This window comes from Carassius gibelio, chromosome A21 (genome assembly GCF_023724105.1).
Source record: "Carassius gibelio isolate Cgi1373 ecotype wild population from Czech Republic chromosome A21, carGib1.2-hapl.c, whole genome shotgun sequence".
Taxonomy (NCBI): Eukaryota; Metazoa; Chordata; class Actinopteri; order Cypriniformes; family Cyprinidae; genus Carassius; species Carassius gibelio.
In genome coordinates, this window is record NC_068391.1 from 5,253,498 (window position 1) to 5,277,398 (window position 23,901).

The 23,901-nt window shown below is 35.2% G+C and overlaps 1 protein-coding gene across 9 annotated transcripts in view; it reads left to right on the plus strand.

Annotated features, from left to right (window-relative positions):
* mapk10 (mitogen-activated protein kinase 10) overlaps nucleotides 1-23,901 on the plus strand; it is a 67,884-nt gene continuing 43,983 nt past the window's right edge. For 3 of the 9 annotated variants that reach the window (XM_052537457.1, XM_052537458.1, XM_052537459.1), the window contains exons 1-2: nucleotides 26-266; nucleotides 19,782-19,853. In XM_052537457.1, the coding sequence (XP_052393417.1) occupies nucleotides 264-266; nucleotides 19,782-19,853 (75 nt within the window). In that variant the 5' untranslated portion in view covers nucleotides 26-263. Of the gene's footprint in view, nucleotides 267-19,781; nucleotides 19,883-23,901 lie in introns of all 9 variants that reach the window. The other 6 variants (XM_052537452.1, XM_052537450.1, XM_052537451.1 and 3 more) reach the window with 5 other exon arrangements.

Below are 23,901 nucleotides of genomic sequence, written 5' to 3' on the forward strand. Positions count from 1 at the left end.
CCCCACCACCCCTTCTCCATCCCTACGCTGGTAGGATCCATAATGGTACAAGCAGCATCCTGCAGCACAATGGTGAGCGCGCAGTGAATCAGCATCGCAAACTCAGGCTTTAATCCTTCTCTTTTTGTTTCATCTACCTTGTTTTCTTTATATCTGTTTGATTCGTCCTCCCAGTGGTCTTTAAAACCGTCGCCTAACGGGATGTTTTGAACAGGACTTGACTGTCACCGGATCAGGATCGTCGGACGGGCAGCTGGCACGGAATGGTAGGTCGGTCGTTCGGTCGCTGGGAGATGTTGATGCGGGAACCTGAAGGGTGGGGTGATGAATATTGATCGCTATGAAGGTTAATGAAGTCGATGCCTTTGTGGGAAAGGAAAATAAATGAGCAGTCACGACTGTCGGTGCGCACGAGAACGATCTAGACGGCAGGATTTTTTTTTTGAGCGTGTGAGCGCACATCCATCCATGTTTTCCCTGCATCACTCGCAATCCTGCATCATATGTCCTGTTTCCAGTGACGGCAGGCCTTTGTTAGAATATGGACTGATAGAATCTGGAGTCACAACAATGACATGTACATGCAAAAGCAGCTCAATATGTAAGACTTTTGTATGATTTACTGGCTATTTAATTCCAGTGTAGTGTTATGTTCTACTTAAAGAGGCAAAACTTGGGATAATTTTGCAGTTTAAGATGTTTAATTCCTTATTTCTTGCATTTTATATTTTCTAACTTACCGAAGCATATGTGAGTTCATTCTGGAGTCTGAGATGGGACATATGGTGATGATGCACCTTGTTGAAGTTTTTTTATTATATATATATATATATATATATATATATATATATATATATATATATATATATATATATATATATATATATATATATATATATATATATTTTTTTTTTTTTATGTGGGTATATGGTACCAAGAATGAGGATGCAAATATATAAAAAAATATAATTAAAAAAAGCTTGCTGTGCATTGATTCATTGCCACCAATGGTTGAATATAACCATTATTCGATGACAATTAAAGTACCATGAAACAATAAAACTCATTTTAGATGATATCAGATTTATGTGTGTTGCACATGATGGAAGACAAAACTAGCATTCAGTATTTTTATATTTGAAATTTGAAATTGGATTTTAAGGGCTGTATTTGGTGTCAGGTTTGGAATAAACATCAAGCCAGCATCACAGGATGTGAGGTTTTTTTTTCTCATAAAACTGTATGGAATAACAGAATGAAAAAGTTATTAAAAATGGATTCATTTTTGGATTCAGTTACTTAAAAAAAAAAAAAACACCTGGAAGTATTTGTCTAATGTATTGTGAGCTTAAAAATGAACTATAATGTATTTATGCAAATTGCCTCAATTGAACAAAGAGTTCTGTTATCGCCCCTCTTCACTTAGGCTTTCAATGCCTACTTTTTCTTGCATTTTTCAAAACTGGTGATCTGACCAGTGCTGAAATGTTTCAAGGCACTTTACAATGGCACAATGTGGTTTTTAAACATTAGAGCTCTGTTAAAATGAGCCAATTACTGCAGGGTTTGGCACGGCACAGCACATATTACTGAGGGACATCCATGGACCAATCATTCATAGCCCCCCAAAAAGACCCCATATGGCTAATTAGGCTGTTCCATTGTGTCAGTATATTGCTAAATCACATAACACTTGGTGCTCTGGTTAGATTCTCCTCACGGTTTAGTGTCAGAGGTGGTCATGAGCATCTGAATTCTCATATTCTCCAGGTGTGCTGACATTTTGGTTAGGATTAAGAGAGTGATTTTTGGAATGAATTAGGGAAGCCTTGAAAAGCTGGAGTCTTTGAGGGTTCAGCAAACAAACCCTCTCTGCAAACTGACCTTACTCCTAAGCAGTTGTTTCCTTTTTTTTTAAGGACTTGGGTCATCGATAGACTCTTTTAGCTGGATAATGTCTTGCAAATAGATGCTTGACCCATCCAGTTATGCAGTCCACTGCAACTGACGGGGTTAAACTTATCAATATTTATTGACTTCCTAGTATGTTTGTGTGATTATTCAGATTATTATTATTGTTGCATTCATGTTGGATCAGTAATCTTCTCTATATACGTTGTTTTATGTGCCACGTTCATTTGAAAGCAAAATATGGTGTTTTTGTATGGCTAGTTGCAGTTTATAGTAGCATGACATGTTTCTAAACATCATATGCTAGCTCTGTGGGTTTGCAAAGTCATATTTTTAGTTCCTTCCATACAGCTAAAGAACAGTCCCACTTAATATTTAATGTTTTGGAGCCAGTAGCTTGTTCTGTCTCTGGTTGATTGTGGTTAGGATTAGTGGACTCTGGTTAAGACATCTCAGTGTTGTAATGTTTCTGTTATATGCCCACATTATGCAACTAAATTCAGTGTATTATAGGCCAAAGGCATTCATAATGAGTGTGTAGATGATGTCAGTGCTAACCAGGGAACACAGTGTTATTGGAATGGTATCAACATTACCAATCTGCTGTTATCGACACTTTTTAATGTCAGTGTTTGAAACATTCAGTGAAGATCTTGACTCATGAAATGCATGGGCGAGTTTTCTGAGATGTTTCTTGAGGTCATTGTTTTGTAAGAGGCTTTAATAATAAGGTGAATGTCTTTTAAAATATATGGTGATCAGCTTATTGGAGAACAATACAATGAGTTATTTTGAAAAATCACAAAATCAAAAATATTTAAAAGGGCAGTTCACCCCATGTCCAAAGACATGAAGGTGTGTAAACTATAACAGAATTGATTTTATTTAGGTGAACTATCGCTTTAAGGGCTTAAGACCACATTAGAGGACTATAAACCAGTATGAAAAATTACACCTCATTCCATATCATATTATAATATTCCTGCTATTTTACGACTACTAACCTAACATATATTTTCCATGCATGGATCACATTGCCCAGTGATATTTTATAATCATGCTTCAATTTGGTGTATTTCAGTTGTTTTAAAGGATCAGCACTCTGAATTAATCGTCCATGAAATTTTAAGACTAAATGTAGGCACATGTCCATGCGTGTGACAGATGATGTCATTTGTTGGTGGCCATGTGGGGTGACAGGATGCTCATTATAATTGTAATTATGTGAGAGGAGGGGCGTGGCTTTAGACAGAGCTCCACCTGCTCCTCTTCGGAATGACTAGACATCTGTGGCACTCGCTTTCTGTTTACCAGTTGCTATCTTTTATTATATACTGTAAAAGCAGATGTTGTTTAATAATAACTAATAAACCACATGATCTGTAGCAACAGGATTTCAGGTTTTTAGTCTGAACTCCCACAAGCTTCCAGTGTACTGTGCAGAGATTTAGCACCACATTTGTGTTTTTGTGCATCGTAAAATAACGTTTACCATCAGCAAAAAATGGTTTGAAATTTGTTGTTTTTAAAACTAGACATCCAAACTATCACCATCATTATTGGCAGATATATCAGTACTATCAGTATCAGAACTCTTACGCATCCCTTCGAAATGCACAACAATCATTTATCTTCATATTATATGCTGTATGTTACATCCCCTTCATATTTGATTGGTCTTTGATCATGAGAGCTCTTGAATTGACAGATGGTGCAGTTATTGGCTTGCAGTTTGCATACTTTCAGCTGATCATTAGGATTTAGGAGCTCATCTTATATAACGGATCGCTTTAGAGTCGATTGACTTCTCTAGGCTGTTGTCTAGGCAGATTATTTTTATTTTATAGTGATTGTTTTCTTGTGATACCTGGCATTTTAAATCTGAAAGTTATGTCCTATTGCAACGCTTGTGATATTGTTTGTGATCTAGTGATTCCAAATAATATTTGAATATTTCTTTGGCTGAATACAAATAGAGATGTTTTGCAGAATGTTCAAAGTGGGCATTGATTCCAGTGCATCTAACATTCATGGTATACATTTCATCAGTTCATATAATTCCTGGGGATTGAATCTGACTTGCCATTGCCAACTCTACGTCATATTCACACTCCAAATAGACAAATATCGGTATAAAGTAGTTAATTTGAAGTCTTATGAAGCCAAATAATATATTTGTGTGATGTATAACATTATAATTATGTCATTAGATTGTGATGTGCCAGGTTTGAATGTGTACAAGCAGAATTAATGAATGGAGATGTCATTCTTTGGGTGAACTATTCCTTTAAATGAAGAACATCAGTTGAGCATGGCACTAGCCATGCCAAAAGGTCATGGGTTTGCTTCCCAGGGAAAACTGATTAAATGTAAACTTAAATCCAGTGTAAATTGCTTTTGATGAAAGCATCTGCCAAGCACATAAAATGTAGATTCAGTCTTGACTATGCAGCGTCAAATGAACGTGTTGATTAATGACTCTGATTCATAGTTTTGTCAGAGAAATTAATCTCCAGAAGCATTAGTGTAAATGTCTCTAATTCACATCTGTTACATAAATATATTTTCACTTAATTGCTTTTATTAGGTGTGTGACCATAGCTGTTTGTGTGTGTTTGTGTGTGTATTCATTTTCCTCCCACAGGAGAGTCATCATCCTCAGTTTTGAGAGAGCTGTGATTAAAGCCATGAATACTGCAGCTGTCAGCAAAGGATTTATCTGATAGCATTACAATAATGTGGACAGGAATTGTGGGATGTCAAACACATCTGCACTTGCTACTTTTACTATTTATACTATATCTCTCAGATTCTACTAATTTTTATCAAATGGAATGATGTTATTGTTGTTGTTAGGGTATATATATATATATATATATATATATATATATATATATATATATATATATATATATATATATAATTTTTTTTTTTAAGGAAGATAAAAAGATATAGACCTTCATTCAGTTCCTAGGATCTGAATCATACTAATGTTTACTGAAGACGCCATGTTTGTTTCACATTCAAACAGAAGTGACTCATAGCTGTTCAGAACAATCAGTGAGAGTTTAGAAGAGCGGTCTGTGAGTCCTCTTCTTATCAAGAGTCATTTCACTGTGTTGGTTTTCATGAGTTGGCTGTATGATTATCAAATTCTTGATGTTACATTATACAGTAGCTGCTTCAGATCAGTGTATTGGGAGCTAAGCGCTCCAGGACTCTTAAAAAAATATAAAAAAAGTGGAAGAATATATATATAACCCAAGAACTGCCACAAGAGAATTGAAGGGGTCAGGGTGTAAAGAGTGGGTTGGCCCTTGCTGTTCGGTATGTTTTGGTCTCATGCTGATCAGGAAGGAGAAAGGAAGGAATGAACAAGTGTGTTTACTGTCTGGGATAAAAAAAAAAAAAATGAAGCTCAGCATGTTGCCCTAAACCTAAACCTAACCTTTCCATATTTTGAAAGGAGTCCAATCGCCGGATCCGTTAATCAGACTGCAGGAATGTGAATAATTTAGATGTTTTTTTTGCTGTGCCCTATAGTAGCAGAGCTTTACGCAAGAGACAACTTTAATTGCCTCAGCAAACTAATGAGATGTTACAGTATTATCGCTGCGCTTTGTTTGTGTTCTTCTAAATAGTCATCCAAACAAGTGTTTGGACAAATGTCATTACCTCCAGGATAACCCCCCTGTCCAGCTGACTGCTTTTCTTTCACTCTTCTCGTTCATGTGTGTGTTAATTACAGGAAGTCACTGTGTTTGTGTTTCTCACAGGGTTCTCAGAGTGTTTAGCGAAATATAGTATATGTGTTTGCTGCTGTCATCTGAGGGACGCTTTGTCTTCCTGAAACTTGAGGAAGGTGAACTTAACGTCTTTTTCACTTAGTTTGACTTTCTAAACGACTTGCTGGTTATAGAGGCTGATTTTAAACTCGCCGGTCTCAAAGCAATTTACTGTTGCCATTCTGAATATTTCACTGAAGTAACTGCAGGCCATTCCCTTGCACTCCGCTCTGAGCTGTGCGGTTCGGTTGTGCGTGTTTCTTTAGTGTTTGGTTGAATGCATATGTTGCTGCAGAGTTTACTTGACAGGATTTCAGGTTCCCCACAGCATCATCGACAGAGAGAGAGAGAGAGAGAGAGAGAGAGAGGAAAGACATGAAATATGGGACCATTGGAATTACTGTGTGGAATTACTGACAAATTGATGTGATGCTTGTAAGCTTGTAAGCTCTGTGAAGTTACAGAAACGTAACTTATTTGCAATGTGTCAAACAGAGGGGTCATTTAAAATAGATCGTTCTTCCCGAGAGCACACATAACTCTGGCTAAAACAGGTCTCTCTCTTTTGCTCTCATTCTGTGCACTTGCTCAGACTAAAAGCAGGACAGAGAAGCTAAAGGTGACCTAAACTTTAGATGGAGAGGATAGATAGATAGATGGATGGATGGATGGATAGGTAGGTATGTAGGTACTGTAGGCAGGCCTTCAGAGATGCCGCTCTGTGATTGGCTGAGTCCAGAGAGAGACGATGCTGTTGGCACAGAAAAGAGGATCTGAAGTTTGCAGAACAGAAAGTGACATTTCCTTTGGACACTCCAGGCATCTGCCATTGTGAGCTCAGTCATTCGGCCTGTTTTCTGCTTTTGTTTTTTGGATGAAGATCATACAGCGAGACAAGCGAACTGACAGGATAATAAGAATCATAGTCATAATGCTGGAGAACATTGCTATTGACATCTTGAGTGTTTCAGCTGTTGCTAAGAAACTCGTTGAGTCACTGCAGATAGTTTGGGTACATGATGGATGCTGAGAATAGGAGACACATCCTGAATGACTGGCTGTAGGCGGTGTTTGTTATTTACTCCGTCCACTCAATGGAGAAAGGTAGACAGACACCTGTCAGAAAGTTTGATCTGTCACTTGTGCCACTTTGTGAGAGTTGTGAAGTTTCTAACACATTAGGACTTAGTGAGCTCCCTAACTAGAGTACCTTTTAAGGCATCATACCTAACAAGTGAATAGTATCTTGTGCTGCCTCATGAGATACTAATTTTGTCCAAATTGACGCATAGCATCCGTTGTAAAGAAAGCAATCCCAGAATGCCCTGTGACAAGCTCAGTGAAAAAAAGGCATTAATATACTTACCCATCAATACTAAAAAGTATAAAAATTTTAAACTAATTAAAATGAGCGATTTTACAGACACAGACTGAAAGGATAGATTTGAGAGGATAACATTTGTTTTTGGTAATCAAAATAAAGTTGAAATAAAATATAAATACTAAAAGTGAAATTACAAATGAAAAATTAGATTAGAAATTGTAATAAGTTTAAGTAAAAAGACTAAAGTACTTGTACTAAAATTACTAAAAATAAAACGGAAATAAAAATAAATTAAAGTCATTTAAAAATATTATGGAGCCCCTAAGGAGATTTGGTGATGGGGGAAAAAAATATGAAATGGTAGGGAAAAAAACATTATTACAATGCTTTTGATTTTGCTTGCTTTTTTTTTTTTTGCAAGCAAAATCAAAAGCATTGAAATAATGTTTTTTTCCCTTTTACGTATATATATATATATATATATATATATATATATATATATATATATATATATATATATATATATATATATATATATATATATATATATATATATACGTAAAATGTATATAAACAAATAAAAATGACAAAACTGCATAACAAAATGAATAAATATTCAAATAAAAATATAATTCAAAATATTAATAAATATTATATTAATATATAAATATTATAAAAATATCACTCAAATACTAATCTTATCTCTAACATTTTGTGAAGTACTTGTTTCAATTTATATTACTTATGCCACTTGTGAGATTCCAGTTCGGTTATCATGCTGTCTCAAAAGGTAGCTTCCTGAAGGCAGTAGTCAGCAAGGATCTGAAAGGAAATTGGAGTGTTGTTGGTAATGAAAGAATCAAGCACTTAAACCCAAAAGCTACTTTGTCTCTCCAAATGCATTATAAAGAGAACTGGATCTCAGTCTCTTTCAGAGATTTAGTATTTCATCTTTAAAGGGAGAAACGCATTGTAAATAAAACCATAATAAAACGCATAAACCATAACATATAACTATTATAGAGTAAATAAAAAGCTAATATGTATTTCTTTCTTGCTGCTGGCTTCCGTGACATTGCCCTGACATGAATGAAAATGACCCACAGGATGAGAGAGGGAGAGCATTTCCTGCTCCTGACCTAGTGAGCAACTAGGCATTCTAGACATTCTTCTCTGTGGCATAAAGATGAATTCGGCTGTCCAGTATCTATAGACACACTCAAATCAATAACATTAAAAGCTTATTTGTCTTTTTGTCCCATGCACTTATTTAATTTATTAATATTTCTATCCTAGATAAAGATGCAGTGGGATATTACAGTGATAGTCGGTGTGCGGTCCACCCCCACTGTTTATTTTCAACCACGAGACATTAATCTGAAAGGATTTGTAAATTATTGCAGGTCGGAATGGCTTAAAGATACAAAGCTGATGGATAGATCATTATTCCCTTATCAATCTACACTGAAGCCAACTGTGTTCCAAAATAGAGATAAATTACATGTTGTTCTTTTAAAGAAATGTGCTTTTTTAAAATCCATTATTACAATCTGCTCACACCAGGCAGTATAATGATCAACCACACACAATTCCTCACAAATCCTAGTCCTAATCCAGATGGAGCTTGTGGGTTATTTGTAAAGGGATTTCGGGCAGCACAAGGTCTTCTAATGGGAGTGTTGGAATGGAAAACTACTCCTAGCTTTTACCTCTCACTTTGTTGAGTCATTTTTGTTGGGATCCATATTTGGAAACAGCTATACAATATTGATGTCATCCAGCTGGTGGTGTATTTACAGCCAGGGCAGCAGTCAGATGTTTCTACTTGACAAGGAGGCAGATAACACTCACCCAACAACACATTCAGTGCTTTTATAACATTGTTTCAATCTAAATTGTTTTGCGCCTACCTACAAGGTTAAATATCCTTATTTTAATTTTGCCATTTTATTGCTAAATTTTATGGAGAAACAATTTTCTCTAGTAAATTTTATAATCAATTACAAAAATATTTTTTACAGTATAGTGTTGCTCCAAAACCTATAGTGAGCTGTCTTGTTGCCTACAACCTACATAAGCAGCTGGCTTTTAAAATAACATCCTAACTGAAATAAAACTTAAAGCTGCAGTACGTAACTTTTGTAAAACTATATTTTTTACATATTTGTTAAACCTGTCATTATGTCCTGACAGTAGAATATGAGACAGATAATCTGTGAAAAAATCAAGCTCCTCTGGCTCCTCCCAGTGCTCCTATTGCCATTTGCAGAAATGTATCCGCTCCCGGTAAGAAACAACCAATCAGAGCTGCGGTCCGTAGCTTTGTTTGTGTTCAAAATGTAGAAAAATGAATATAATAAGCGAGTACACCATGAATCCATTTTCCAAACCGTGTTTTTAGCTTGTCCTGAATAGGGTGCACCTATAATAAGTGTTTATATTCAGACTATTTTAGATTGCTTCGGGGGTATCGCGGCGGAGTAACCCAGTACCTTTGTGATTCTTCATAGACATAAACAGAGAGAAGTAGTTCCGGCTACAATGTTCTTCCGCAAGACCCAAGCAGTTCTGTTTATTAACCGCTAGAGCGTCAAAAGTTACCGACTGCAGCTTTAATTTAACTGATTTGGATCACTTTACATAGGCAGCGACTGTTTTATTATACAAACAGTACTCCTTATGGGAACTGCAAGTGACACTTGATGTTGCATGTTGCAAGGCTAAAAATGTGATGTTGTAATAATTATAAAGCAATTTGCAATATCGTTTTTGCACCACCAGCCATTAAACATCTCCAAGCAATGCAAAGTATTAAATCAATCTTCTGAGTAAATGATTTGATAACTTGCTCATAAACTCAGTGACTTGTTTTGATCCTGTGTTACTTAACAAATCGGTTAAGTAAATGATTCAATGACTCATTTCTAAAGGATTGCTTGTTTCATTAGTGAATGAATCATATCTCAATCTCACATGTAATGATGGTCATTTGTTGTAACCTGGTTTAACTATGTAACACAAAAATTATCACTTCTAATGCACAAATGTACAGACTATGTTAATTAATTTCTCACAGGTCATGACTTTTAGTTCCATCTGGCCTGAATCAATGCATTAGCTGTAAAAAATACATGTGATGCTTCCTTAAAAATTGCTCTAAAATGGAAGAAACTAAATTATGTTAGCATAATGTTGCTGCCTTTCTTTTGGAACATCCATCTTTTTAGGAGTGCACTAATGTTGCCAGAAGCTTTCTACATAGGCAGCTCACTAGGTTTGGAACAGTGTTTTTATTTTATTTACTTTTCAAATTCTGGGGTCAGTTAGATTCTTTTTTTAAAATGAAATTAATACTTTTATTATGCAAGGATGCATTAAATATATCAAAAGTAACAGTAAATATGTACTGTATACAGATAATTTATTTTCCAAATAAATGCAATGTTATTTTGAATTTTCCGTTCATCAAAGAATCCTGAAAAAAAAATTATCACGATTTATTAATCGAAATATTAATCACCACAACTGTTTTCAGCATTTATAACACTAAAAAGTGTTTCTTGAGCAGCAAATCAGCATATTAGAATGATTTCTGAAGGATCATGTGACTGGAGTAATGATGCAGAAAATTCAGCTTTGCCACCACAAGAATGAATTACATTTTAAAATATATTCAAATAGAAAAATATTATTATAAATTGTAATAATATTTACAGTTACACTTATCTCCTGCTTTGCTCACTACACACAAAGGCAATACATTATGAGAGGAAGAAAATGGAGTAGTAGGAATATTCCGTGTAGTGAACAGACCGTGAGTAAGGGGAGATGTTAATTATTCATATCATTAAGCTATCCAGGACACCGCAGAGTTAACGGTGAACTATAGAGTGGGATTAATTTGACATCTCTCGCTCTCTCTTTCTTGCTCACACACACACACACACACACATTCTCACACACGCAAGTACTGACAAAAAGAAAAAAACCAAACTGAGAGCAAGGCAATTTAAGAGAGAGTCACATTCTGGCATCTCACAACCCTTTGCGCTGATTTACTGCTGTAGTCAATTAAGTGCCTGGACTCCAGCAATGCATTTGTGCAGCTAACTGCAAAATATTCAAGTGCTCTGTAACTAGTGACTGATGTCTGCTATTGATTAAATGAAACACATTAAGGTTCTTCCCAGCAAGAGCTCAGACTGAAGGTTGTGAGAGATTTGAAGCATCTTGCAATTTTCGGTGTCTTCTGTGATGAGCTGAAAGGTTACTGAGAAAGTTTATAGGTTTTGTTGCGCTTTCAAAAGCTCAGGAGGTTTGGATTTCTGAGTTAAGTTTCTTAAGGATATAAAGTTTCTTAAGGATATAAATTCTGCCTCAGGTGTTTCTCCCAAATATTCACTTGAGCGTTAGCTATAAACAACAGACAACTGACATAAAGTAAGAGAATAGAGGTGCAACATTCATGTGAATAGCTTAAATGATTTGCTCTCGGATGAATTTGTTGTGAAATGTTTGAGTTCATATTTAGATTTCACAGTTTAGTATCTTGGCGAATCTGTGCACAGTTTGAGACATTGTTAAGATGTCTTCTGAAACTTTGGAGCAGAGTAGTGCGGATGATAAAAATTGCTTTGAGAATACTGAGTTAGAAAAGAACAAGAAATATTAAAAAGTGTCCAGTTGCTGTCAAGGAGAATCAACTTGGATATTAAAGATATTTTTTGTGTGTGATTGTTTTTCTTTCCTATTGGCAGCCAGTAATTTCAGTTTTTAACTTTGTCAGCATGTTTGGGGAGAAAATGAATGCAGGAATAAAATACGCTTGTGTAGAGAGCGTAAAAACTAAAGTTTGACTGCAGAACTGCTGAATAATACAGTTAAAAATATGTCCTATTAATTCAGAAAAGTTGAAACTGTCAGCAATCAATAGTCGACAGGTCTGAGTCGCTCTTAGCTTGACTTTTACCTCTGAACATGCCCAAACAAGTCATTTTTAAGGCTTAATGTAACATTGTACGTGTTATCCTTTACATATAATGTGAAATAAAAATGAACTATTTACTTGATGTCACTGGTTTCATTGTGCGCAACTTAACAGTACATAATAGAAATAAATACAATTCATAATGTTTCATCATAATGTAATGCGTTCCTCTGCCTCTGAAATGTTCTTTTTAATTGAATTTTTTTTAAACTGAGGCACTATAGGCAGGGCAAAAATACCATTAGCCAGAAATATCATATTTTAGTCCTGTCCTACATTATTTCCTACTAATAGTCAGTTTCTCCTTAATTTACCACATTAAAGCAGTCTTTATCCAACCAAACGTGGTTTAAATAATTTTTCTGTTCTACAGATGTGCTTGTGAAGCTTGTGAAGACTGTTGACTTAAGAAAATAACTAAAATTGTATTCAAGCTACATTTCTACAGTTTCTAAAACAAATTAAGTGGTGCTTTCCATGCAAAACCGTGCTGCCACATTGCTGACACTTACTTAGAATAGCATAGAGAAAAAAGATACTATGGAAGCTAATGACTGCAATCAATATGTGTACCAGCATTCTTCAAAAGATCTTCTTTTGTGTTCAGCAGCTGAAAGGTATCTCTCTGGAAGATGGTAATATTTTAGATTCCTATCAGACAGGTCTTCACTGTGTCTGTGAGACAACATGGCTGGCCTGTATCATTATGTGCGCGATCTGGAACATAAGCAGCACAGGCAACAGTGAGGACATCTGTCTTCATTCTTCATCTGATGTTGTACGGTATCTGCCACCCACACACACGATACCTGCCAGCGTTGTCAGTGAAGACTCCCGGTCAGCAGAAATGTGCTCAAGACCTGAGTAAATTAGCTGCACTGCTATCGAAGGCTTCTCGAAATCACATAAAAACACAGAAACCGTCCTGCTGTTCATTCGTTTTCATGTCACAGGCCTCTGAACTGTGTAGTCACATTTGTGCACGTTCTCATTGTCATGTCAAGGGTTCCAATTGGATTTCGAGGCACTGGAAGTCTGTAATTTGATTGTGTTTTTTTTTTTAAACACTGGTGGGGATCTTATGCATCACTCTGGGTTTGTTTGTCATGGCAATTTCTTGAGATAATATGTCTGGAGATTTTCCTTTGGTATTGTGGTGAATTGAGCACTGATTTGATAGTCAGCACAGACTTCTTGACCCCTGTGTGTCTGAGATCATTTCCTGTTGTGTGTGTGTGTTTAGCTATATTATTAGATATATTATTAGAGGCAGGTCAGATGCAGGTCAGGCTAGTAATTCAGATTGTTACTTAACCTGCCAACATAATAGACAAAAGAAAATAATAATAATAATAATAATAATAATAATAATATGTGTCAGTAAATGTTACATTTTCTTATTTAGAAAAAATCTGGATCTGGGACTATAAAGTAAAATAAAATATGGTTACATTTTATCTTCAATTCTTAATTTGTAAAATTTGCAGTTGAAGTGAATTGAAATCCTCAAATATAAATATATATATATATATATATATATATATATATATATATATATATATATATATATATATATATATATATATATATATATATATATATATATATATATATATATATATATATATATAAATTGGAAACGCTGCAATAAAAGGTCATCCATATCTGTGGCATTCTCCATGCCAAATAAAACTCAAATAAAAAAAAATAAAAAAGAAAATTCCTCCGCCCCTCCCTGTAAAAGCAACATATTGCTACCAAACTCTTGATGATTGACAGATAGAATGATTGAATAATATCAAAGTCCCAGACACAAGCCAGATGTCATGTATCTGCCATTAAAGGGTAGAGGTTTGGTGTCTGTTTTTTGCCCTCATAATTATCATATCTAGCTTCAATTGCATGCATTATTTTACGTCCTGTCTTTCTCACCTCTCTTTGCATAAGGTTATGCGCATATCTTAACAGAATCTACTGCTCCTAATTAACATACTGGGGAACACTAGTGATTTGAGGATGTCTGTAACTAATCTGTTGACATGTCTGATGATAATTCTAGCATATTTCTGATTCTCGAGTTTTCTCGAGTCATACTCTTTAAGGCTTGGTTGCCAAAGGTATTTCTCAGTAGTATTTTAGCATTAAATACATACCATTATAGTATCCATTGACAGAATAGTTCTCTTAAAAAAGAAAATTTGCTCAATTTACTCACCCTCAGACTATCTAAGATATAGATGAGTTTCTTCATCGGAACAGATTTGGAGAATCCCTTGCTCCCCAATGGATTACACTGCAGTGAATGGGTGCCGTCAGAATGAGAGTCAAACAGCTGATACAAACATCACAATAATCCACAAGTAACTGCAGTCCACCAATTAATGTCTAGTGAAATGAAAAGCTGCATGTTTGTAAGAAATAAAACCATCATTAAGGCATTTTGACATTAAAATGTCACTTCTGGCCAAACTACAATCCATAATAGCGTTTCCAGCAGTGTAAATGCCCATCCCCTGTTGTCCTCTCACATCACAATCCACAAACATATTTAAAAACAGAAAAACAACAGATCTGCGTGCAAGTAGGAATATCCCATATCTGGCTTTGGAAGGAGCACAGACGTCTGACAGATCATCGGTGTTAATTGAGCTGAAAGCTCCAGACACAATGGACTAATTAATCAATGTTCTCCGTTCATGAACCTGAGTTGAAGAGAGAGACAAAGAGGAGGAAAGAGAGAAGGAGGGTGATGTACACTTTCCATCTGTCGGGTCTCAGGGGTGATGATCCACTGTAGCTCTGACATCACCTGTCTGCTCATCTCAATATGGCTGCCGTGCACTGAATGTTTCACACGCTGTCCAAACACTTTACAAAATTAGCCTCTGGTGCGCACCACCTGTGTGAAAGACAGACTTTGGCAGAATTGCAGCACACACACGTACAGCACACACACTAATGCTGGCGGTATGATGTATATACCATTCAATCATACAAATATGTCAACTGCTTGAGATTCTGCTGTACTGTTTATAGCACTATATTTTAGAGTCATATTTATTATGTAATACTGTTTTGAGTAAGTGCTATAACGGAAAGCTGTTTGTGCACTGATATCAGACTTTTTTTTGTTATGTTTAATTGTACCTTTCAGTATGTTATAGTATATTTGTTTTAATGTAATCAATACTTCTAAGGTTTAATTTTAACAATAACATGCATGTACAATAGCATTTCGAAATCTGGGGTCAGTAAGATTTCTTAAATAATTTAAAAACTGAAATTTTATGCTCAACAAGGTTGAATTTATTTGATAAAAAATAAAGAAATATTGTGAAATATCATTACAATTTAAAATAACTGTTTTCTACTTTAATATATTTTAAATATTTGTACCGGTAACTGATTCATGTGATGCAAAGCTGGATTACTCCAGTTTTCATGTCACATGATTCTTCAGCAGTCATTTTGTGTTGATTTGGTGCTTAAGAAACATATATATATATTTTTTTTAAATAATTTATCATATACGTATGCTTAATATCTTTAATTAAACCATGATACTTTTTTGGGAATTCTTTGATAAATAGAAAGTTAAAAAGAACAGCATTTATTTGCATTTATTCATTTGCTTTATATAATTTTTTGTAACATTATGAAAGTACTGTCATTTGATCAGTTTGATGCATTCCTGCTGAAAACAATAAATACATTTCTTTGTTCTTAATTTTTGTTCTGTTCTGCTTCATATATATATATATACATGTAGTATATATATATATATATATATATATATATATATATATATATATATATATATACATTTTTAATTCATAATTATTATTTATTATTTTATCGTTTTGTTTCAAGTAATGTTTTTTTTTTTTTTTTTTTGATTTTAGGTTTAATTAGCTATAATAACCCTACAGTACATTCCATTCAGCTCTGCAACTTCATCTTTTATTAAATGTATTGTATACCCTATCAAACTCAATAGATCTGTCGATACACAAGAGGGCTACAATCCAACATTATTAAACTCTGGATGCTTGATCCATAACACAAAGAATTTTTTTTTGTGCATCCGTCTAGCTCTGTTTCTAATCTCCAGGCATCAGTTTTATTACCATAGAAGTGGCCTTTTTGGCATGCTGGGAAGGCAGAGTTCCTGCTCTCTGCTTGCGTCCTGCTGTCTGTTAATGTCATATTTGCACTCAGTAATTCATCACTCTCTTATCAAGGTTCCTCTTCGGTTCTCAGCCTCATTCATCAGGCCATCCGCCCCTGACCTTGCCGTATCCTCCACTTTATAGATAATATTTCTGTGCAACTCAACTCGTTATGCTTTCAAATATGTATTGAATAGCAGCACTAGAGAGTGTATGTTTTTCCCAGGTGATCTAAGCAATCAATATCTAATTTAAGAGGAACACTACATGTTGCTATGGAGACTTTAAAACTAGTAGTCTTGATTTGATGCACACTAAATGCAACTGAATACCACACCGGTGATGGTAAGCATTGAGAATAATGGGATTTGGATGGATTTGCATTTCTATTACTTCGATAAAAGTCAATTTTCTCCTATGAAACACCATCCATTCATTATAGCTGCATTTGCTGTTCGCATCACTGTTATTACAGAAAAAAGAAACCTGAGTCATATATAGGGAACCAAATACGTGAGAGCTCTTTTGACATGGGCTAGTAATCAACGCCTTTGCAGTGCCCTAGCAACAACCCTAGCAACCGCATAAGAACATGCTAAAAACTCTATTTTCATAGCATGTTTAGAATGTGATATATTTTCAGAAGATGTAGACGGTTGATTTTTGTTTCTTTGGTGAGAGTGTTGATGTGCTGTGATTTTATTTTAGCATTCATAGCTGGAGCCGCTGTAAACACAACCTTTTAACTGAAGCTGTTGAGCACCATAGACTGGCTTTTTCTCTTTCTCTTTCTGTGTCTTGTTTTTTTTTTCTTCTCCGACATACTGGTAATGTATCATCCACTTTTCAAAAACCTTCATATTTAATGGTAATTGAATTATTTGTAGATAACACTTTAATAAATTACAGCTTCATGAAAACAACTGAAATTGGCTTGAAAAACATGTCATAGATGTTTTCGTTGCATTCAGAGCGTTTTACTGGCAGCCCGTGGAGTTTCGAGTTATTAAAAAAAAAGGAATCATTTTATGAAGCAGTTGGTTCAGTTCATTCAAACCTTTGTTTCTCCTAGCAGTAACTTTTTGTTAAAATGTGACTTTACCTGATATTTGGAGGAGCTTGCATAAATTGGCTTTGGTTATATCATTGAAATAAGTGAGAAATCTAAGAACAGAAAGAAAACAAAACAAAAAGATTCTGATGAGCAGGCCAATCAAAACCAGTTTGTGGGCGGGGCTATCTTTTTTTTTTTTTACAAACCAAAGCAGATGGGGAAGCATTTGAGAGTGTTATTTATTTTTCAGTTCTGATCGTTGCCATTTGTGATACAGAAAACTCTTCCAGCAACTTCCCAGCATCTCAAGACTTCGTATTTCATTAGCGTACTGTGTGTGGAAATAAAATAATAATAATAAAAAAAAATCTGTGCCATCAGACTGTTGAAATCTGTTCAAGGATGTTCTCACCGACGGCTGTGTGCCTCCTGAGCTGAGTTCTGTTTTTGCAATATCAGTTTTGAGAGTTCATTTGTTTTCTATACAGTTTTTTGGTTTGTCCATGGTAACGGACGGTCGCTTTGGTTTGAAGGAAGAGTTTCAAAACAAATGAGGAGTGAATCGCGACATTTGTTATTCGTGAGCGCTGCATCAATATATAAAATGTTTTCACGCTAAGGAGGTTTTGTAACATAAAAAAAACACATTGCTTTGATTAAATGTGATTAAAACGTTGCTGTCATTTTTAAATCGGTGACAAAGCTGAATCTGTCGAAGGCATTCAAGTTTATGTATTTGTGGTAAAGCAGCAAAACTCATTCTTCTAATGCTGGTTTCTTGTTTTTTAAGAAGCCTCTGTATTAACCAGAAGTGTACACTGTTATAGGAACACGACTGACTGCAAATAACGAGCAAAAATAGTAATTAATGAGTGAAACACACAAATTACAGAACCAGGAGCTGTTTAAAATGGAATTTGAAGCATCATCTCTCTCTCTCGCTCTTCTCTCTGGATCATTCTTTCCGTCATATTGACTCGATTTATCAATAATATAAAGCACATCAAAAAGCTGCATGGTATCCCATAATGCTCTTTGTCTCTCAGCTGACCGCACGAGTAGCAGTGCAGGTCTGTGTGTTTCAACAGTCGCAAGGAAATGAAAGCTGTGCTGTTGATGTCAGTCATTTGACAAACACACATGGGCTGTAGGCAGACATCATGCCATTTACACACACATCCGTAAGCTGCCACTAAAAACCAGCAAGAACATCAAGTGCTGTTTTCACTGACGCTTCCTCACCATCGTCTACCAATCTGTCGAAGAGGCACAACCATAGATGATAGTTTAGATATTTTATATTTTATTAGTTGATGTTAAATGGCTGGTACTATATGTACAAAGGAGGTTAGCATATATATGCATGTGTGTGTGTGTTCTTGTTTTTGTGACATATCAGGACACAACTCTGTATAATGACATGGGTATGACACAGGTATTACAAGGAGAGGGTGACTTATGAGGACATAACCCATGTCCCCATTTTTCAAAACACTTATAAATCATACAGAATGAGTTTTTTGAGAAAGTAAAAATGCACAAAGTTTCCTGTGAGATTTAGGGTTAGGTGTAGGGTGATAGAATATACAGTTTCTACAGTATAAAAACCATTACGCCTATGGGATGTCCCCACTTTTCACAAAAACAAACGTGTGTGCGTGCGTGCGTGTGTGTGTGTGTGTGTGTGTGTGTGTGTTGCACAAGAAACATTCCTTATTATTATCAATGTTAAAAGCAGTTGTGCTGCGCAATATTTTAGTAAAAATATAATGTTCATTGAACAGCATTATACTTCAACAACCTCATATAGTAAGTCTCTACTGTTACTTTTGAACAGTTAAAAGCATCCTTAAGTCTACTTTTTAAATTTATATCACTTCATAAATTTATATTTGAATATCTTTTTTTTTTTCATTCACACTGAGTGAAATCAGTAATAATAGGCAATAAATAAATAAAACATTTCATACTGTTAAATTGACCTACATGATGTGCATCCATATGGATTGATCCCTTTGTTTCTGCTGGCTGATATGAAATCTGGAAAACACTAATGAATATTTAACGCTTCAGTATCTTTAAAAGGCAGGGTGCACAGTGCTTACCAAAAGCTCCCCCTCGTCCCTTGGGGGAAGAAACAGAAATAAATAACAGGAAGCAGAGCAGGCAGAAGAAATAATCAAGGTGAATTAGCATACTGTCTTTGACTCCTGGATGACACTGAGTATTCTTGGAACAACTGTTCTCCTCAGACACTTTTCGCAGTTAATGCATAGACCCTCAGTGAGCCGAGAGCTGTTATATGCACAGGGCAGGGGCTTTGAGACCGAATGAAGATGGTAGATGTGAGAAGAGGAAAAAGTGTTGTTTATCTTCTCAGCTTTCTCTCTTTTAGCACATATCTGCCAAAACATCTTGAGAAATCAAGTCATTTGAAGATGAAATGAGATTTATGGAACAAAAAGGAAATATCTTGCCACCTTAATATAAAATTCTTACTACATTTGTTCATTCAGTTTTTAATCACGACTCTTCATTTTCTGTGTTTCAGGTATTTATGAACAGACGTTTCTTATATAACTGCAGTGCTCCAGTCCTGGATGTGAAGATTGCCTTTTGTCAGGTGTGTGTTCCATACAGGTAAATTAAAAGGTAGAGTATTCAATCACTTCCATTCTGTTCGTCATTCTTATGGGTGCGCATTGTCTAAAACAAATACTGGGGACAGCATGTCTGGGCCCTGAAGGAAGTTGTACAGATTGCAGGATCAATTCCTTGCAGCATTCCACACCATTCAGAGTCGGGTTTCCCAAAATGCATTAAGATCCCTTTAAATATGCATTTAAGTGTTTTCTAAAAATCATTGTGGTCATACAGATGCATCATTCAAATGAAAAAGCACTTAAAGAAAAAAAAAAAGATATTCTGAACAGTTTATGTTGCTGCAAACCAGACTTTATTTTTTTTTCTTTTCTTTTTTTTGTATAATGGCTTCAATTTCAGCATGTTTCTCATGCAAAGTTATCATAATATTGTTTGCACTCTGAAATATATCACATTGTGGAAATAAAATGAGTTGTAAATGTCAATCCATGTTGGCTTTAAATGGATAGTTCGGGCAAAATGAACATTCTGTGATTATTTACTCACTCATGTCGTTTCAAACCTGTATGATTTTCTTTCTTATGTGGACATGTCTAATTGCTATTTTGTAGTTGTTTTGCACTCCATTAACTTTCACTAAATAGACAAAAACAGGTTTGGAATGACATAAGGGTATGGAGCCAAAAGAGTCTCAATAAAGATAAATGCACACACTACATTCACATATGCACACACAGGATTCATAAATACACACACAGCATACACAAATGCGCACAAAGTTTACAAATGCACACACACAAAATTTAAAAAGCACAGAAGATTCACAAATGCATACAAAATTCAGAAATGCACACAAAATTCAGAAATACACACACAATTCAGAAATGCAAACAACATTTACAAATGCACTCAAGATTCACAAATGCACAGGACAAGATTCAGAAATGTATTTCTGTTGAACACACATATATATATATCTTGATTTACAAACTGCTTGCGGTCTGTGAACTTCACTGCATTTGTGTGTGAATTTTGAGACTCCTCTGACTTGGCTAGACACACAAATGCTTTTTTTTTTAAACATGGAATTATCAGCAACCAATCAGATATCTCCCTTGTTTTAGCCAATCACAAGAACGCACTCCACGTGGGGGATTGTTTACTTATAAGCCAATCACATGAACGCGTTTACACAGCGCAATATGCCTGTGGTGCAGCATATTATAGCCTACTTATTTATGCAATTGTATGAAAAGACAGATGTTTAGATTACAATTCAGGTTTATTTTTTATTATTTTTTTTACAAAATATAAATTTAAAAATGTCTCAATACATATAGCCCAGTGACTGCAGAAAAAAGTTAACCATGGATTCATAAATTTGCAATAGGCAATTATTTCATTTTATTGAAATATTTTAATGAAAGTAAAAAAAAAATGAATATTTAAATATTTTTGAATATTTAAATATATCTAAATATTCTTTTGGATGCAATATAGAAGTCACATTAATTACAATATTCGGTCCCTACATGAAGAGAGAGTCAGTGGTCCGCTGTGAGAGGAAAGTGACTCTCCAGCTGCGCAAAGTGGGTCTCCAGCTGCATGAGGAAAGCGAGTCGTTCGCTTAGGAAAGTGAGTTGATTGCTTTGTGAGGAAAGTGAATCGTTCGCTCAACTTCGCTGCGTGAGGAAAGTGAATCGTTCGCTGAGGAAAGTGAGTCGTTCGCTGCGTGACTCGTGAGGAAAGTGAATCGTTTGATGAGGAAAGTGAGTCGTTCGCTGAGGAAAGTGAGTCGTTCGCTGCGTGACTCGTGAGGAAAGTGAATCGTTCGCTGAGGAAAGTGAGTCGTTCGCTGCGTGACTCGTGAGGAAAGTGAATCGTTCGATGAGGAAAGTGAATCATTCGCTGCGAGATGAAAGTGACTCTCCGGCTGCGGAAAGTGAGTCTCCTGTTGCGCAAAGTGGGTGTCCGGCTGCGCAAAGTGGGTCGCCGGCTGTGTGAGGTAAGTGAGTCGTTTGCTGAGGAAAGTGAGTCTTTCGCTGATTGGCTTATAAGTAAACAATCCCCCACGTGGGGTGCATTCTTGTGATTGGCTAAAACAAGGGAGATATCAGATTGGTTGCAGATCATTCCCTGTTTAAAAAAAGGCATTTGTGTGTTGAGCCAAGTCAGGGGAGTCTCAAAATTCACACACAAACGCAGTGAAGTTCACAGACCGCAGTTTTGTAAATCAAGATATATATATATGTGTGTTCAACAGAAATACATTTCTGAATCTTGTCCTGTGCATTTGTGAATCTTGAGTGCATTTGTAAATGTTGTTTGCATTTCTGAATTGTATGTGCATTTGTGAATTTTGTGCGCATTTGTGTATCCTGTGTGTGTATTTATGAAACATGTGTGTGCATGTATGAATCCTATGAGTGCATATGTGAATGTAGTGCGTGCATTTATCATTATTGACACTCTTTTGGCTCCATATAAGGGTGAGTACCTGATGATTTTGAGGGAACTATCCCTTTAAATTCAATGAATTGATGTACATCTTCCTTAAATTGTGGGCTCTAGATTGACTGACTTGTGGCAAAATGACAATATAACTTTGCTGATCTTTGTGTTGTAATAGCTTTAAATGTTGCAAAAGGTAACTGCAACTTTTTTCCTCAAAATTCTGAATTGTGAAATATTAACTCAAAGCACCAAAACATAATTTTTTTTTAACATAAATTAATAAGTCACTTTATATGTCCATTGGGTTTTTGTCCTTCATTCTTTCTTTTGGGCCTTTAATTATCCTCATCACCTGTCAGAAAGTCACTTTGTGAGATGTACAGATAACAGGTCAAGACGGCAGAAGAGGTGACTAGTGGGTAAAGATTCGCTCTGTAAACCAAAAGGTTGTAGGTTCATATCCCATAAATATGGATCCATGAATCAACACTGTGTCCTTGAGTGAGACACTCAGTCTCTGTGTACTCCACAGGGACTGTCACTGTAGTAAGTGTGCTGGCGGTCACTTCAGATAAGTGTGTCTGAAACTGACTCCTGAGCCAGTGTATCAGCTCTATTGTGAAACAGGAGACCTGTTTCAGATTTGATTCCAGTAGATTTTGATGCTAGCATGTTGCTAAGCTAACAACACAGTAATATAAAAAAGCGTAAATAGGCTACATGCAGAATTTTTTTAAATATTTAAATATTTAAATGATTTTTTTAGAATGAATTTAATTTTTTATTCAGTCTTCAGTATCACATGATACTTTATAAATAATTCTAATATGTTGATGTAGTGCTCAAGAAAAATGTATTATGTTTCTAACCGTTTTTGCTGTTTAACATTTCTGTGGAAACTATAGTTTAGGGTATGAAAAACAAAAAACAAAAAAACAATTGTTACCTAATAATTAATTAAATAAATCTGAGGGATTTAAAAAAAATAACAGTAAAAACATTTATAATGTTACAGATGTTTTAAATTAAATGCTATTAAACATTTTATTAAAAGTAAATAATTTTCTATTTCAAATACATTCTTATGAATTTTCTATTCATAAAAGAATTGTTCAAATGTATCATGATTTCTACAAAAATAGTAAGCTGCAAAAACAGTTTTCAACATTGATATTAATAACAACCTTTATTAGTAATCCAGTACCACACTAATTGATAGTAATTGAGCAAATCAGAATATCAGAACGATTTCTGAAGGATCGTGTGATTAAAAATAGATTAAAATAGAAAACGGTAATGCTAAATTGTAATAATATTTCACAATATGACTGTTTTTACTGCATTTAATTAAGTAAATTCAGCTTTGATGAGTATAAGAGACTTAAATTTTTTTTTTAATAATTCAAAACTTTTGACCTGTAGTATGTGTGTGTGTGTGTGTGTGTGTGTGCATGCATGCATACGTGTTTGTGTAATTTCACCACAATAATGAAACCATTCTGTGTCCTCCAACAGTTTTCAATAAAAGTCCACAATTACCACAAATCAAAGCTCATTAGCTTCAAATTAGCCCAATTAGTTTAATAGGGGGGCATTGCAGAGAGGAGTGACTC